The sequence below is a fragment of the Apodemus sylvaticus genome, chromosome 7 (assembly GCF_947179515.1).
Source record: "Apodemus sylvaticus chromosome 7, mApoSyl1.1, whole genome shotgun sequence".
NCBI lineage: Eukaryota > Metazoa > Chordata > Mammalia > Rodentia > Muridae > Apodemus > Apodemus sylvaticus.
In genome coordinates, this window is record NC_067478.1 from 68,551,255 (window position 1) to 68,570,025 (window position 18,771).

Consider the following 18,771-nt stretch of genomic DNA (forward strand, 5'->3'; position numbering starts at 1 on the left):
TGTGTTTGCTGTAATCTTATTCGTGTTTTTGTTTTGTTGCCTGTGTTTTGGGGATCACATTTTAAAAGCTCGTTACTCATATCAGCACTATGCAGTATCTTACCGATTTTTTAAAAATAGATTCTAGTCTCATGTCTAAGTTTTTAATCCTGTGTGGAATTTTTAGAAGGGAAACACATAATAACTGAAATTAGGTCTCACTGGATGGACTGCATAGGAGTGTAGAGGCAGGAGGATGGAAACAAATGGAAGCTGTAATGAGTTACCCAACCTGAGTCACAGAGTGCAGCAGGCCTGGCTGGAAGCCAGGTGTCTGTAGGACTCTAACAAAAGGTCTGATGTCTGCGCTTGTACAGTCCCAGGGGAGAAGAGAGTAGACAGGGCTGGAGGCTTCCGGATGGAATCATTCCCCCAAAAAGTTTTCAGATGTAGCATAAGATACAACCTTAATTCAAAGGAGTCTAGCATTAAGACCCATAACAGTCAATTGTTGATTTGGGGGATAATCTCTAGCCCAGGCTAGCCTCTGATTTGCTGCTTCCTAAATGCTGAGGTTACAGAGTCAGATTACAGGGTCATGGTCAAACTTCTGAAAATGATTTTGAAGAGGAATAAAAAGGAGGAGCTGGAGGGGTGGGGAAGAAATGGTGTGATTGGAGAGAGAAAGATGCATAGGTCACAGTGACGGATGTGCCTGTTCATCTGCAGTTGGTGCGTGTGTGTGCATGTGCATGTATGTGTGCATGTGTGTGTATGTTCACATGTGCCTGGTTTCAAATGTTTGCAAGTGGTTGATGTGTGTGTGTGTGTGTGTGTGTGTGCGTGTGTAGTCAGGAGTCAGTGCTGAATGCCTTCCTCTATTGTCCCACTTTCCTTGCTCAGCTGGGTTTCTCAGCATACCTGGAACACACAGATTCAGCCAGTCTAGCTAGTCAGCTTCCTCTGGGGACTCCCTGGCCTCCCATCCCAAATGATGGGATTACAGGGTATGCCTGGCCTCTGTTCATGGGGGTTTCTGGGGGCCGGATTTTCATCTGCATACTTGTGTAGCAACTGCTTTACCCCTGAGTCAGCATTGAGCTCCCACTTGGTCTCTGAGAAAGGTGTGTGGGGAAGTTGGAGAACCACTGACTGCAGTTGATTGGCTGGCGAGTTAGATGGGGCTGGGCAGAAATGGCATGGAGGAGGGGTTATGGGAGAGAGAATGCAAAGGAAAGACTGAGTTGGCAAAAGATTGAGCCCAGCACACAGGGAATGGGGCTCACAAAAAACTGGGTGAGCACTGAGCACCGTTCTCTGGAGACATGGTGATGCTCCAACTGGTGTACAGGGCTGGATGTGCAGCTGCTGACCAGCCTCTCATTGTGCGGAAGTGGCCATCAACAGGAGGAAACTGGAAGCTGATGGGTGCACAGGTTGTGAGGTGTGGGGCTCCCAGGAGCTCGGTGTGACACCCAGTTGCAGAGATCAGGACGAGAGAACACTGGTCAGAGTTTGTGGCACATGTGCTATTGCTAGCAATTTTCCAGAGTCTGCTAGAGTGAGCCAGTAAAGGGAGACAGATGTGAATGGAGTCACCCAGTGCTGATGGGGATCAAGCAAGGGGTCTGTTAACAGCCTTCTTTTTCCTAAGCTCAATTTCCCTTCATTGTTTTGCTGGAGCTCAGTTTCCTTCGAAGCCACCTTAGTTTATGTGCTGGACATCTCTTTGGTGTTGGCTTAATCTTTTAATCACCACACCTGATTTCAGCTTGACCTAATGCTCGCTTGTCACGAATCCTGTCAAGGACATAAGTCTAACGTGCTCCATTTCTGCTTCTCTCTGAAGGGCCAGTCAGAGCTCCTAGCACACAGGGTGCAGCTGTGGTTGCTACAAATCATTGACCAGATTTCTGTTGCTTAGAAAAAAAAAGATGTAACACAAACCTGGTGGCACAGGCCTCAGGAGCAGAGCAGGAAAAGGCAGATTCGTTCCCTGACACTCAGAAGTACCAAGGGCAGAAAGCGGGCCCAACTCATTTATGGCTCACGCTCACAAGCAAGCGTTCAGGGAACTGGGGAAAGAGCCTAGACTCAAGGCCAAAGCTGGCAGGTAGCGAGCTGGGCAGAGCGCAGCTGGCACCTCCCCTGCTGGAGGCCAGCTGCAGCCTGGGTGCCGTGCAGCAGAGAAGGTTGGCCATCAGGTCCTCGGGGAATGTACGGTTGATGCTGAGTGCCAGGAGGCCTCAGACATTTATTTAACATTAAATTATGAGACAGTTAGTGCTTTTCTATTTACATTTTTCTATAGGTTTTTGGCTTTTCTTAATGTGCATGTTTTTTTTTTTTTAAAATGGGCTTAGGAACTGATACCCAGGAACATGCATAATTTTATATACATACAGGTTTTTATTTTCTTAATAGAAAAACCATGTTATCCATAACTCAGCTCTGAACGAGCATGTCACTTGCTCTCTAGGAATTTGTTCTTGTACTGTTAACACATACATGAACCCTGTGTGTGTGTGTGGTGTATGTGTGTGTGTGTGTGTGTGTGTGTGTGTGTGTGTGTGTGTGTGAGGGAGAGAGAGAGAGAGAGAGAATATGAATGAGTTTGGGAATTAATGTGTATGTGTGTTGATGGACATAGACGCTCTGCAGAATGACAAAGGACCATTGTAGGTGATGGGACATAGATCCTAATGAAGAAAAGGCAGGCTAAGACCCTAAGTCAGAAGAAGGGAAAGATGGTCTGAGCTGACATTCTCCTTGTCCCGTGGCTACCTCACTTTTGGCCAGATTGTCTAAGAAGCACACATAGGTGTTAGGAGTGGTATAGTCTACTGTTGAAGGCTAAGGGCAGCCCATAAGAAAAGCTGCAGGTCCCATGCAGAGCCGGACTGGAGCTGTCTGCTCTTTTCCTTTGATAGCCACAAGCCAGGCAGGCAGAAGATTCTGGGAGAAGTTGTAACTGAGTTGGGGGAATGACTGGAGTCAGCCTCTAGGTGTCTGGATCCTAGGAAAGGACACCTAGGACCCATCAAGGACTGTTTCCTGGGCGTCCAGGGCTTTAGGTGTCCTCATCTCCAAAACACTCAGAAACAAGTAGCGGTTGGTTGTTGTGGAAGACCACCGCTATTGTTCAGATCCCCCGCTGGGCAGCCAGCCTTGAAGAGAAGACCCTCCCAGTGAGGTAGAGTGCTAGACTTGGATGTCACCCAAGGGGGTACCTGCTGTGCACACGCACTGTGCGAAGCACCAGCTCAGAAACATGGTAACAGCACCCAAATTGGAGTTCCTTATATGAGACTTAAGACTAAAAAAATGTCACTAAGCTGATGGCCTTCTGTGGTCAGTCAGACACTGAAGCCAATGGAGAAAGTCCCTCCCCTTCGAACCAATGTGTCTGAAGCTGAGAAAGGCAATGTCCCAGAGTCCGGCACACATAGCTCATGGATTTGAAACATCGTGCTTGCCTGATATTTCGACCTCTGAATATTTTCCCTAGTTACCTGGGAGACGCTTTTTCCTTTTAGGGTTGAAAACAAACATAAATCCACAGCAGTGTTAATGACCTTGAAGGTGATGCTGTTTGTGCCGTCACCAACTTTCTCCAGGTGAGGGAGGAGATGCAAGGGTGTTCTCCCTTAATGTAGAAGGCTGGTGGTGATGTGTTTGCTTACAAGTAGCCAGGGAGTTTGAATAGATCTCCACATTTTTTCCTAACTCACATTCTGTGTGTTTCCTCGTTGCTCAGGGTGAGCTAGTCAGTCTGCAGTATGGGGGTTCCATGGGAAGAAATGAGTTTTGTGGCTGAGTGACAAGAGGAAAAAAGGGCTGGGCCCTATGACGCGACCCATGGTGAGAGGAAAGACCATCAGCCAAGGACAGATTGGCCGGGGAACATTCCTCTGACTAGCCTCTGGAGAAGAAGCTGGAAATGTGACAAGGTCAGGGGTGGGGTGGGGAGAGGCAAGGTCAGCCTCAGTGGATGCCCCGTGGCCTGGGGCTGGATTTCCTGAAAGGGCTGTATGAATTCAGCCTGGAGAAGGTGGAGAGGCCAGATCCTCCACAGAGGCAGCATATGTCTGTATCTGCAGCAGTTAGTCCATCTGCCTGCTCCCAGGTCTCTCTTTGGACATTTGCTGAACATGCATGGTAGCATCTCCAGAGAAATGAGAATCCTGCTTTCTGCCACGGAAAGTTCTGGCTGGGGAGATGGCAAGAACCAAGAGTTGAGTTCAGTTCTTCAGCACTCACTTAAAACGACAGGGGAGGGATCTGTAATCCCAGCACTGGAGAGGTCTCCACAGGTGGATTCCTGGGGCTTGCTGGCCAGCCAATGTCATCAAATTGGTCAGCTTCAAAGCTCAGTGGAAGGCCTTGTCTCAAAAAATGAGGTGAAGGGCTGGACAGGTGGCTTGGCTGTTAAACACTAGACGTACAAGCGGAAGATGAGTGTTTAGGTTCATAGAAACCCGTGTGAAACGACGGGGTATCTGCTTGTGATTCCAGCCTTTGGAGGCGGAGCTGGGTTCTCCGGAGCAAGCTGGCTAGCAAGACCAGTCATATTGGAAAGCTCGAGTTCGATTGAGAGACCCTGCCCCAGCGAAAAAGGGGGACACTGATCAAGGATGATTCTACTGATCAACCTCAGGCCTTCAGTGCCCATGCACAGAGATGTGCAGAAGCAGAAGGAGGAGGAAGAAGAGGAAGAACAACAACATACACACATGAAACATGGAAAAAGGAATACAAATAAGGCCACTAAGCAATTAAGGAAGACATTTGATACAGACCTCTGGTCTCAACATGTGTGCGAACCCCACCAAGAGAAGAACATCGTATTTACCATTCAGCCACTCATCCGGTCAGCCAGCTTTTTATTGCACCTGCCCCCTCCCAGGCAGTGTGCCTGGATGCCTGATGTTTAGAAAGGTAATTCGTCTCTTTAGAGACCTTCCTATCAATCTAGGAACAGGTATGCAGATGCTGTCTGATACATATTCAAAGACAAGAGTTCCTTCTCTTAAGGTTCAAGGCCATGCCTCTCCCTCTCAGCTGGCATGTTTGCACATTATCTTATTAATTAACAGTCGATACTAACTGTTGCTAGCATGCCCAGCCTTTTGACATTGCAGTAGAACATTGTTGTCTACAAAGTTCACTGTTGAGCACCATGCAAACCTAGTTATAGTCAATCAATCAATCAATCAATCAATATTAATAAAAGAGTTCTTATAATGTTTTAAAGAAATGTATAGTTGAGAGTTAGCCTGCATTTGTAACTGTGCTTGGCTGCCTAGAAGGTTCTCTATCCCTTCCTCAGCCTGCTCAGGATAGCCTGTTTACTTTAAGAAGGGCTCCCTTGAAGAAATAAAGCCTCATTTTCTGCCTCTTGCTTTCGGCCTTTATTTCTGTCAGCTTTCTCCCTTCTCCGGTCAAAGCTTCCTCCCACCCATAGTGGTTTCCTGGTTGGGATATGGAGATACCCATGTCACCTTACTGGACAGTGGCTCTAGACCTTGGTCTTTAGTCTCTGGCTTGCCACAGGCACAGCTGGACCCTCAGTCCTCAGCTCTCTGCCATTCTCCCAATTCTCTCTACAGGACAGGGTTTATCCATTCCAAACACATTAAATCCCCTGAGGACTCTGGAAGCCTTCATCCATTATCAGCCCTTTTCCTCGGTCCTCGTCCCTTATCCAGATGTTGCTTTCCCAGTTTGTTTGTGGGTTGGATAGCATGCTGTGTCCAGTCTCAGGCTCTTAGTGAAAGATGGTTTTCAACCTTCTTCAGCTTCCCTATTTAGACACATGGTTGGCTGGGACATGGCCAGGCTCCTTCTAAAATCCTTGACCCTGGTTCTTTGCTCGTGAGTCACTTCCTGTCCCAGGGGACTAGTGCCCTTTGTTTGCTTGGGTGTTTGCTTTACATTGTGTGTGTTCCAGGCATTTGCGTGGGAGGAGGTCCGAGGGGTGGAGAACAGGGACCTGGAGTTAGGCCCTTCTGGTGTTGACCTGAGGGCTGAGCAGACCCACCTTTTTAGAACCAGAGGAGTCAAGGAGGAGCTTTGTTCATAGCATAAGGACAAAGGGCAGGAAAACTACTCAGAGTAGGGGGTAGTGTGGTTGTATCATAGCTCGGGGCACATTGGATCTTTAGGGGTCAAAGAAACTATATTCTGCTCTGGCTCGGATCTCCCAAGATGCTCTTCTTGTCCCTTCTGTCTCAAGCCCTGTGGCCTCCCAGGGTGTGGGGACTGTGACTGAACCAAATTGTGTGTCTTGCTCAGCCTTCTTAGCGTCTTACTGGATCAGTGAGAAGGTGAGATCTCCAGTCTCTCAGGAGCATCCACTCTTACAGAAACTGCATTGTTAGACATTATGCTCAATGTCCAAGCTATAAATCATGAGCAAACCTCCGAAGGAGCCTCAGTCCAGCTCCATGGAGCCCTTGTTTACTCAATGGCTCACACACGGTTGCCAGAAGTATCTTCGGGGAACCTCCTTTTCCCAGGCTCCCCTCCTCCAGAGCTAACAATAGCTCTTTCTTGTCCAGCTCATCAGAATCGGCCCCACACTGCTTTACAGGGTCTTAGATAACAGGCTTTACTGGGCTCCTCATGTTTTATTCCACACAACCATAGTTTTAATCTTCTGCTGTGTCTGGCCTTTCCACAAGGGGACTTTGAACTTGCTTGCCTTTAAGCCACAGTGAGGCATACTCTCCCTATATGTGATAGATGCTGGTATTTCTCCTCTAATTAACTCATTTTCCTGTTAATAAATGCTGGTCATGACCCACAACGTTAATTTCATGATGTCCATATGGCTCGTGGGGACACAGTTAGACAGGCAGAGCTGGTTGAATAGATGACACCTATTGGGGTTGTCTGGAAGCCAGTGTGAACCCCAAGGAAATGGCAGAGCTCGTAATTCTCCCACAGGAAGCTCCCAAACTGGATGTAGGGATGGCCAATCAAATCTGATGAAGAGCTGGGCATAGCGGATTCCAGAACTTTGAAGTCTGAGGCAGGAGGATCAGAAGTTCAAGGTCAACCTGTATCATCACTTAGTAAGACTATCTCAAAACTCAAAATCCAAATACAAAAAAAAAAAAAACTAAAAAATTAATCAAAAGACACACTGAAGTAGTGTCTTCCTTTTTTTTTTAAATTTGAAGTTAATTTTATTTTAGCATTATTCAAAATGTAATTGGGCATCCAACTCCAATGTGTTTGGCTACTTATCTATTTTTATCTATCAATGTGTTATGCGGCTACATAGAAATATTCTCCTACTACAAGTCTTGAAGGGGTGAAGCACAAATGGAAGAAGCCATGTTTTAAATGGATGCAAATGGATGCTTTCCTTCTGATGGCTAAATACCTTAGAGCATGAGTCACGTGGAGGGAGAACAGGGTGGGGCCTGGATGTTTGCGTTGCATGCATGAGACTCTGGGTTCAGTCCTAGCACTGCACAGACTGGGCATGGTGAGGGGCATTATAAAGTCATGAGTCCACTAGAGTCCTCTTTACAGGTCCTTTACATAGCACCTGCCCTCTTTTGCATGCTCCGTCCCTTATGTTTATCACGTATTATAGATGGATTGAAGGTTTCCAGTCCTTGTCCTTGTGAGTTAATCTCTATGCCTCCCCATCTTCTGCCATAACGCTGTGGAGGGGACCCAAACACATTTCTTGGTGAGTAAGTATTTATTAGTCAGTGGTTATTAGGAGCTTGGCAAAGCTTGCTCTGCTTACCAAGTTCACTGCTTTGACTTGGTGCGTACCTGTCCTGTACTCACCCGCGGAAGGTCTTGCTGGGATTTGGAGAGGTTTTTAACTGATCTGGTTTGCTGGCCTTCTTCCTGGTAGATCACAGTGTAACTTCTGGCTGAAGGTCAAGACTGGAAGGGCCTTTGATACTTTGAGTAATTGCATGAGCTGCCGATGGGTAATTAGGAGTGATTACAGTTAAGAGGCTTTCTTTCCTGAACCTCAGGAGGGGTTGGTGCTAACTTAAAATCTGGGTTCCTTCTCCCTGTGATAGGCATGCTCAATTCTAATGACTGTCTTTTTTTCTTTTTTTAAATCTTTGTAACTTATCTCCTTGCCCCTGAAGTCCTGGGAAGAACGTGGAGAGCAGTAGTCTTTGAAAACTCCATCTTGCTGTGAGAGAGGGTCCCCCTGCACCTTGTATTCTTGCTTCATGCATCTGACTTTCCTATAAAGAGCAGTGGGAAGAGCAGGGTTTGGCCATCTCTCTTCCCTCAAGTTTCATTCTGTTCAATCCGAGGCTCCCAACCTGGCCTTTCTGATGCTATTTATACTTTGTGTCCAGACTGCTGGCTTGCTTGCCAGTATTTAGAAATTCTATTTGGTTAGGACCCCAGAATAAAGTGGTGTTTGTAGGTGAGGGGTTCTACCAACTTAATTTTATGGTGATGACATACTCTAAGTGTCACTTGGCTTCTTGCCTGAACATCACCAGAGCCACCCTTTAGTCAGTCAACATCTCTCTGCATCAGCCACTGGCCAAGCATATGAAACATGTCTCCTCATTTAATCCCCATGACCACCTGTGACGACAGCCTTTGCTTCTACTCGTGTACACCAAGATCATTTCAAGCTTACTAAGTAGCTGTGGACAGTCTTGAAGCCTGCACCTTGTCTCTACCTCCCGAGTGCTAAGATTATAGGATTCTAGCCCTGCTTATCATGGTGATGGGGTGGTGCCTAGGGCTTTGTGTGTGTTCTCTTGCAGCAGATCCTACTTACATTCCCAGCCAACTGACCCCTGTGGTTAGCTGTCACAAATCCCTGTAACCCGGTAAAATCAAAACTCTAGAGGCTTGTAATTTATCAGTCAGATTCATATTAGTAAATTCTCAACTCACAAAATGCCCACACAAAGAACCCAAAAACTCAATTGATATAAACCAAGCTGTACACCTAGATGGGGCAGATGCACCCTACTTATTTAATCATCTATCTAAGAAATCCCCAATACTTATGGCTCCCAGGACTGTGTGGTTCTGGCTCCTCTTCCTCTCCTATAGGTTCCGTCTTGTCTCCTCCTCTTTGTCCCCCTCCTCTGTCTCTCCGTCTCTCCACTTCTCTGTCTCTCTGTCTCTCTGTCCTCGTCTCTAAAGCTCTCAGCCAGCCTTCCTTTGCCACTGCCCAGTCACAAGCTCTAGCCTTTATCTTGTGCCTGCCCTCACCTGAGGTGTTTCCGGCAGTTTGTGCTTGCTCATGTCTGTGCTGGGGGTTGAGTCCAGGGCCCTCTGCATGGTAAACAAGAATGCTAGATCTGGGCTAGATTCTCAGCCCTAGGCAATCTTTTAAAGCAGTTTTATCGACATATAACGTATTTCATCACCAATGTAATGGTTTTTAGTCTATTTACAGTGTTGGATAATTACTATATTAGTTTTAGTAGACCCCAGGAACGAATGGTATACTTTCCCACAAGCTCCTCCCTCCTCCCCTCCCCCAGCACCCGCAGCTCCTCATCTACTCTCTGCATCCATGTCATTTTCTATTCTGAACACAACTTATAAATGGAGTTGTGTAATGCGTGTTCTTTTGCATCTGGGTTCTCTCATTTAGTGTGCGCTTCTCCAGGTTCGTCTGTGCCACAGCCCGTGTCAGTAGTTCCATGCTTTGAACTGTTAGGCGGCACTTTTACCATACTATACAGGTAGGAAACCATCATCCAGACATGCTGAATGACTTTCTCTGGTCAGGTAGCCAGTCAGAGGCCCCTGGATTTCCAGTGGGGTTGTGACAAAATATAGAAGCAGCTTAAGGGAAAAGAGGTCTATTGTCATGGTTTGAGAGGATGTGGTTTATCATGAAAGAGGGAGGGCATGATAGTGAGAGCAAGGGGTTCTTGGTCACATGGGTGTCTTTGTTGGGGGTTCTCTTGCTGTGAAGAGACACCATGATCACAGCAACTCTAATAAAGGATAGCATTTCATTGGGGCTAGTTAACTGTTTCTGAGGTTTAGTCCATTATCATCATAGCAGGGAGAATGGCAGCGTGCAGGCAGACATGGTGCTGGAGAAGGAGCTGAGAGCTCTACATCTTGATCTACTACAAAAAGGTAGTAGGCCTAGGTTGAGCACATGAGATCTCAAAGCCCGCCCCTAGAGTGACACATTTCCTCCAACAAGCCCACACCTTCTCCAACAAGGCCACCACCCCCCCCCTCAATAGCACTACTCCTTATGGGCCCAAGCATTCAAACAGAAGTCTGTGCAGCCATACCTATTTATACCACTACACATGGTACTCACAACCAGAACATGGATATAGTTCATGGTCATTTGGCTCTCTCTGTTTCCTTTTGCCCTGAGTCTGGGATTCTAGATCTTGGGTGGTGCCACCCACATTCCCAATGGTACTTCCTTTCTCAGTTAAACCTCTCTGGAAATGATTCCACAGACACAGTCAAAAGTGTGTCTTCTAGGAGATTCTAAATACCCTCAAATTTCCAACAAAGATTAGCTGTCACAGTCAGGGACTGTACTGAGAATCCTGGAAGGCTGTCCCCTCCTGTTCATCACCTTCCAGCTGGGGAATCCTGATCACCATAACTGGGAAATGGCACTTTTTTCTTTTAATAGCGTGTGTGTGTGTGTGTGTGTGTGTGTGTGTGTATTTATGTGTGTTTGCTAAGGCATATATAATGACTTCAGGAGACATCTTGTGGGAGTTCGTTTTCTCATTCCACCAAGTGGGACCTGGGGACCAAAGACAGACTGGCATGTTTGGTGGCCGGTGGCTTTACCTGCCGAGCCATGCTTCGGCCTTCTCTTATTTGTTTAATTCCAGTTTCTTCATCTGATTGGTCTCTAGAATTTTTCTAAGCAAGTGATACTAAAAATTGACCACGTTCGTTTCTATAGGAGTTAGACACCACTTGAACCAGCAGGAAACTGGCGACACCTCTGAGGAGCCCGTGCCTTAGCCTGGACCCGCAGCATCATGGTTTCCCATCTCACAAGCTGTTTCAGGTGAGCAGACAACCTCTTAAAAACAAAAGCAGTCATGGGGCGCGGCTCTGTGGTGTGCACTTGCCTAGCGTGGCCAGACACTGGGTTCAGTCTGTACCATAGCAAACAAGCATGTCCCCTTGGCTCAAAATGGAGTTTCATGTTCATGTTTTACTATATGGCTCCTTGAAGTACTTGGCCCTTTGGCTGTGTGTGTCAGTAGTGTTCCTTACAGTCGTGCAGGCGTGCAGGTCTCTGCAGTTCAGAATGTCCTTCCTATTTACATATCGTATGTATATTACATATTTTATGTAATAGAATTACCTAAGGAACTTGAAAAGTATTGTGGTCTGCTGTGACTATAGGTAACCTTGGTTATGAGCCCATAGAGTTTGACGTAACTTATCTGGTATCATTAATATCCTGGTTTCTTCTGCTCAAAACCTCCATGTCTTTCCACTTTAATTTAAAAACCTGATTGTTAGGTTAAGTGTGTGTGTGTGTGTGTGTGTGTGTGTGTGGTGAGCTGAGTAAGTACTGCATTTTCATTTTCTACTTGATAGAATCAGTTCTCAGAGATAGTAAGCTATGGACATGGGCTTGCAGTATCTGTGGACTCAGAATAAGAGCTCCAGCCATTGAAAATGTAACCCGTGTTATTGGGACTGTTTTAAGACAAGAAGCAGATAGGGAACTGGGGCTGTAGCTCCATTGCTCAATTGGTGAGTGTTTGGCTTGGACTCTCAGCATCGAATCATCTGGGCTGCACTGCATGTGGTGATAATCCCAGCACGCAGGAAATAGCGGCAGGAGAGTCAGAATCTGATTGTATGACTAGTTCAGGGCCAGCCTGATCTAATCAACTGATGATTTTGTAAACATTATTTAATCTTTGTCACTGAGTTGGCTCAGTAGGTAAAAACATTTGCTTTGTAAACCTGATGTAAGGTTGGTCAGAGAACTGACACCTGAAAGTTGTGCTCTGAACTTCAAATCATACACACACTCACACACACACACACCACATAATAATAGTAATATATAAAGTAGACAACAGGATTTTATTTATAAAAATGAACTCTGTAGGTATAGATTTGTAACATTTATACATTATCAGATCAATAAATCTATTGTTATAAATATCGATGTTTGAAGTCTGGATTTCCGGATAATTCTTGCATGTCTTTCTTACACTGAGTTTCTTCAGTGTTTGTTTTAGCTGTGTTGTCTTAGGAGCATCCTGCACATCCCAAGTAAGGTCTTGCAGTTGATAGTTCTGTGATGAGGTCGCTCTGAGGTCTTGGGGTGCTCTTTACATAAACTGATTGCCAATCTGGATAGAGAGAAGGAAGGAGGAGCGTGCTATCCAAAAAGTCACACCCTGAGAGTGTCTTAGCCTTGCTTCCTCTCTAACCATGCATTAGCTTCAAACACTGGCAACTCGTGCTCCACATGCTAACGGTCTGTAATGTGTTATGATGTCAGCACATGCGCTCACCCAGCTAGGCTGCAGTGTTTGCCAAGCAGATGCTTCAGGGCCCATGCCCAGTATTTAATTGAGTGTAGTGTATGCATGTGCTTTAGTGTGTTGTTGCTTGTAAAATTTTACATGAGCAAGTCATGTGCAGGCTAGAAATCCAAAATCCCGCAGGAACTACAAAACTTTGCATCAATGACACGGTCACAGGTATGTCACATGCCAGCAAGAGAGGTCAGGAAAGTGTTATTCTCAACCTGCATAATATCCAGATGTCAACAGAGCAGCCTAAATTAACATAACACTTGTGGCTTTAAGGCTTATCACTTAAAAATGAAATTTGTTTTGAAACAGGGTCTTGTATATCCTAGGTTGGCCTTAAACTCTTTGTGAAACCAAGGATGACCTTTTCCTAATTCCACCTACCAAGAGCTGGAATTGTATGTGTGTACCACTAAGAAGGTTGAGTGCTGGGGGTTGAACCCATGGCTTGATGTGTGTGAGGCAAACATTCTATCAGCTGAACTATCTTCCTTAAATCATATGCTATCTCTGAACATACAGTATGCGACAGACTGATGGGAAGTCCCAAAGTTCTGCTGTAGAATCGCACATAAGTGAGAGATCAAGGCAAGTCAGTCGGTCTCGAGGCACTAGGTTAGAAAGTAGAAGATACATTCAGACCTTGACAGGATTGAGAGAACCAGTGGAGGACAAGAGGGGAGTCCCTACCCAGCGGACAGCTGTAAGTGCACTGTCATCAAAAATGCTCCCCCAAAACATGACCACCCAAGCCACATAGGCAGAGTATCTCAAGGGGAAAGCCCCGCTTGCTGTGTTTTCCTTTACATCCTGGAATCTGAATGGATGCCTCTTCTTCATTTATGGGCTGTGGTGGTCGTCGTACCCATGTGAGGGAGGCCTCACAGCAGGCTTGCCTCCTACCTCTGCACTGGGCATGGATTCTAAGAAATTGCCTACACCTCTGAACAGCCTAGTGGAGCAACTGGAAACTGCCTGGGGCCTTGCTACGTAGCTGGTGGGGCTGTGGAATCTTGGCAGGCCCTGTGTTGGGTCCTGTAGCAAAGACTGCTTTGACAGGTCTTCTTGGTAGACACTTTATCAAGGGTTCTGCTGTCAGGATGGGAGAAGAAAATGTCAGTTATGTGGGTGGGCAGGCAATTCTGCAGGAGTTTAAAACTGGGAATTCCCATCAATCCCCTGCATCGTAAGTCAGACATGAATTACCCACTGTATATCTTTAAAAGTGTGTGTGTGTGTGTGTGTGTGTGTGTGTGTGTGTGTGTGTACAGAGAGAGAGGGGGAGGGGAAGAGGAAAAGAGAGGGGGAGGGAGAGAGGAAAGGAAGGAGAGAGGGAAGGGGAGAGGAAGAGGGAGAGAGAAAGAGAGATGGGGGGAGGGAAGGGGGAGTGAGAGAGGGAGGAAAGGAGGGAGGGAGGGAGAGAGGGAGGAGAGAGGAAGAGAGAGAGGAAGGTCAGAGGACAACTTCTGAGCATCAGCTCAGACCTTGGATGTCCTCCTGCTGGGCCTTAAACCCACCAAGCCATTTCACTGGCCCAACCATTGTGTGTGTGTTTTTCTCCAGGACCATGTAAATGAATTTTATATTTTATAAATAAAACAAATAACAGCAATGCTACAGTGCTTTCTGTTGCACTTCTTTTCCAAATGCTGGGGTTGGTGTGGGGGAGGGGGTTCCGCTGAGGAGCGAGAAGCCCCTGACAGATCTGGTAGGAGAGGAACAGGCACGGTCCTGTATTTATCCAAGTGATCCACCTCATGGAGACAGACGGGGAGAGTCAAAGGAGTTTCCTACCTAGAGAGAAAGCAAGTTGCAGTTAACAAGTGCTGCACAGAGGAAAAAAAATATCAGGGGCATTCACAATTCCGACAGGCAGAGATTTCGTTTAAAAATCCTCCCCAGTCTTTGCCAAGCCACAGAACAACAGAAAGTCAACTTCATCGCCATCCACAGTGAAGGCCAGGAATGAACACAGACCCCTGCTCTGCCCAGAGCCTAGAGTAACAAAAAGAATCCTAGTCAAAGCCGGTATTGGGAGAACCGTGAAGCTTTTAACCCTGGGTGAGCTGTTTAGCGGGTTCTTAAGTCCTGGATAAGCTCAAATGCCCGTGGAAGCATCAGGACAAGTCAAATGCCTTTGGAGCAGAAGATTGGAGGAAACCAGATTAAGTGAAATTTGTCTACATCTATTCCAAGACAGAACATGTGCTAAATGACATTGGAGTGTTTGTATTTCTTAAGACTTCAACTCACATGCCCTGTGTGTGTATGTGCATTTGCATGAGCTGTGTGGTATATGTGGGTGTGCATGTCCACGGGCACCTGTTTGTATTCCCCTTTGCATTCAGGTCTACATGCATGTGTGGTGAATGTATGCAAGAACCAGAGGCCCAGTCCAGGCCTCTACTGGTCTTCCAGTCCTCCACTGAGAGACACAGCATCTCTCTGAACTTGGAGCTCACTGATTTCCTAGATTGACCTGCCAGGCAGTGAGGGATCCTCCCGTCTCCTCCCCAGTACTAGAATCACAGAGGAGATGTCTGCTGTCTCCACCCCTGGGCTTTTATGTGGGCTCTGGGAATCTGAACTCAGGTCCTCGTGCTTGCTTGGCAAGTGCTTTACCCACTGAGCCATCTTGCCAGCCCTATCTTTCTTGTAGGCACCGCCACATTAGAGCGGCAGGTGCTCTTCGCCCACTTCTCAGAGTGCCTTAGCAGAGCTGACAAACTTCACGTTTCCAATAAAAACAAAAGAGGAAACAAAACTAGGGAATGCCAAGGAGGTGGTTACATTGGCAGGAAATAGAACTGATTTGGCCATTTTTATTTTGAACGGTAGTTTTTGAAGAAATGCAGATGTAATTAGGGCCATTACAGCTAGATGGTGGATTTTATAGGTCTTACGGAGGAGAGGTCTGGATCATTTTAAGGATTTTACAGTCCATGGCCTTAGGTCAAGTGTCTGGTTTTAGTCTTTGAAAACATTAGTTTCTCCTTTCCTTGATATACACTCCAGTAAAGTATTATTACTTTAATGCCTGTCAGCCATTCCACTTAGAAATACGACCGAAAGGGATTGAGGAAACGAGAGCGGGAAGGGTGGTTGCTCTCGGAGCCTCAGAAAAGGACCCCGAGGACGGATGCGAGGGGAGGTGGCTCAGAGAACTGTTCATCTGTGTGTGAGAGTGTCCAAGATAGGGCTGGCGATCTAGGGTGCAGTCCGTCAGTGAATGCTGTGGTCTCCCGCAGGGTGAAGAACTACATGGCAATTGGAAAGGTCAGAGGTCAATCACTGTTCCTTTTGCTATAGATCAGGAAGTGAGAAAGAAGAGGAGGGGAGTAGAGAAAAAAGGAGAAATAGGAAGTGAAGGAAAATGAAGAGGAGGTACTGAGTCAAATATTTAAACTTCCTAGTGTTCCTAAGGCAGGCCAGGCTGGCCTGGAGGCGCCTGCCTATGGAGTCCAGCACTTGGGAGACAGAGGCAGGAGGATGGAGAGTTGAAACTATATAATGAGACTCTGTCTTAAAACAACTCCAAACAAACAAGACAAACCAAGAGTGAAACCAGGATTTGCATTAGCTGTCACCTATACCACTACTCAGGGGACAGTAAATACATCAGAATATGTAAGGAGTGGCCAGCCGGCCCAGCAGTGCAAAGGATAACCCACTGTAAGTGAACCTTCGAACACGGAAAGTACTGATTACCTTTTATATAAAAGAAATTAGGACAAAGTTTTATATTCCTGACCAGGATGATCAGTGACTCAATTAGGTTAAAGCAGGGAAACTGTAGGAAGGAACACACCTTCAACAGTTTACTTTAAACTTAAAACACATGTGTATCTGAGCACAGCGCACAGACTGTTTTGATGTGGGGCCAAGAGCATTTCTTTGCACATGAAGGCCTGATCGTCTTTCTTGCACAAACCACGCCCGTAAGCGTCATCTGAGGTTCCCACTTTAAAGCAGTGTGAGAGTTTAAAGACATTGAAAAGCGCTCTGAAGACAGTTATTCTAGGTTTTACAGGTTTTCTTTTCTGCCCCCAGTCATCCACAATTGTCCCATCCACACCTAATTTGCCAGCCGCTCCCTCCCCCTCGGCGGCTCGCTGTTAGTGAGTCTTTCCACAGCATCGAGCTCACTTTTGTAGAGACAACATCAAATACTCTCCGATTCATGGCTCCGTGAGCCGTTTGGGTATCCTGTGCATTTGCAGAGCTGTGCTAACCATGTAAACAGGTTTGGGAACTCGGGGCATGTGAATGCTCCTACACTGATGGGGAAAGTGTGGAGGTCTGTCCAGGAAGAGCCTACTGGAATCTCATCTGTGGGTTTCTAGTGGGAGCCATCTGAACTGCAGACACAGAGGAACTAAAATGAATTTCTGGAGGAGAGCCCTGGCAAGGCCTACCTATAAAATGACGGCAAGCGTCCAGACAGGCTTGAGTTTGCCTTATGCCTGGCACAGCCCTGTACCTGGACCCTGTCCTCATCACCCAGTGCTTGATGGTAGGATTTGCTAGAACATTCTGTACTGAGATGGAGTTGAATGGTGTCAAGGTGTGATGGCTGGGCTGCCAGCTAGCCTTTCCTTGTCTCCCCAGGTAAAGGCTTTGGCTCCTTCCTCAAGACTTAGAACCAATTGCTCTAATTTGTAGGAATCTTCTTTTCCCTGGCCTTTCTTTTACTAGCTTTGCTGTCTCTCCCTCCCACAGTGAACTATGGAATGCTTAACAAAGAACGGATGAGGAGTGTCCTATCACACAGCCTCACTTTGGCAGATTTATTGCTGCCTTTTCTCCTTTCTTTTCCCCTTCTCTATCTCTTCTTCATCTTCCTCCATTTCCTCTTCTTTGTCTTCTGTTCCTCTCCTCCACCTCCTGCCTCTTCATTCTCTCCTTATCTTTGAACACGGTGTCAAGTAGCCCAGGCTGACTTCACATATACCGTGTAGCTGAGGTGACCCTGCACTTAATGATTCTGCCTACACCATCTGAGTGCAGGTAATACAGAACTAAGCCGCTGTGCTGTACCTAGCTTAAATGGTGCTGGGGATGGCCCCAAGGCTTGGTGCCTGCTAGTCTATGTGCTACCACTGAGCCACGCCCCAGTCCCTTGTTTAGCATTTCATCTTTATTTCCTCTTTCTCTTTTTTCCCCTCCACCTCTTCATTCTGCTTCCTGTTCCTTCCCCCCCCCCCCTTAACTGCTTTGAACTGATCTTTCTGCTGACTTTAGAGAGACATCATAAGTTGGAGAGACAGAGAGGAACTCACCATAGGGCTCTGATTCTTTTTTTTTTTTTTAAGTTTTATTTATTTAGTATATGTAAGTACACCGTAGTTGTCTTCAGACACTCCAGAAGAGTGGAGTCAGATCTCCTTACGGATGGTTGTGAGCCACCATGTGGTTTCTGGGATTTGAACTCAGGACCTTCGAAAGAGCAGTCAGTGCTCTTAACCACTGAGCCATCTCTCCAGCCCAGGGCTCTGATTCTTAAGCTGTGTAGTGATAGAGCACCTTGCATTTCCAGAGAACACGAATGGCTGCAAGCACCGAGGACCTGTAAATGCTCAATAAAACCTACATGCAATTAGAAAGGTGTCTAAGTCCATGCCGTGGAATGGAAAAGGTTCCCTCCTCACAGACCACGCCGGCTTCCGCACAGTCTGTTGGCTTTGCTCTGGCTGCAGCTTGATTGCATTTCTCTGTTCCTCTCTCCCCTCCATTGTTTGGAACTGGCTTTCCCAGTTTCCCCTGCATTCGGATGGTGGAGGCAGGAAGACTGTAAACACAGGGTCATCCTCAGATTTCCCAGGCCAGGGGCACCTGATGGGAGACAAGTTCAGAGGACACAATTGTACAGTGAGCAGTCTCAACTGAGAGAAGGAAGGAGGCAGTGACAAGTCTGAGCTTCTACGTATGCTCTAGGGACTGTGTGCACCAAAGACCAGCACCCTGAGTGACACTCACATGGTGACGCTGGGTATCGAAGGGCAGAGCACTCTGCATCAGAGAGTAGGGGAAGTACACAGATGACTTTAAAAAGTTGGAATTCACATGACTGCCTACCACTGCTGCCATCATCACTGCTTTCCTCTTCCTCGTTCTCCTCTTCTTCCTCCTCCTTTTCTCCATCATTCCTATTGTCTTTTTTTTTTTTCTGACAAGGCCTCATGTAGCCCAAGATGGCCTAGAACTTTTTATGTAGGTAAGATTGGCCTTGGAAAAGAACATGGATATATTAAAACAGCAAGTGGTTAGTTTG

The 18,771-nt window shown here is 46.6% G+C and overlaps 1 protein-coding gene across 1 annotated transcript in view; it reads left to right on the forward strand.

Moving 5' to 3' along the window:
- The window catches only part of Thsd4 (thrombospondin type 1 domain containing 4), a 593,810-nt gene that overhangs the window by 16,013 nt on the left and 559,026 nt on the right, over window positions 1-18,771 (forward strand). The window contains exon 2 of the mRNA XM_052188134.1: window positions 10,895-11,002. Coding sequence (XP_052044094.1) covers window positions 10,974-11,002 — 29 coding nt within the window. The 5' untranslated portion in view covers window positions 10,895-10,973. The remainder of the gene's footprint in view (window positions 1-10,894; window positions 11,003-18,771) is intronic.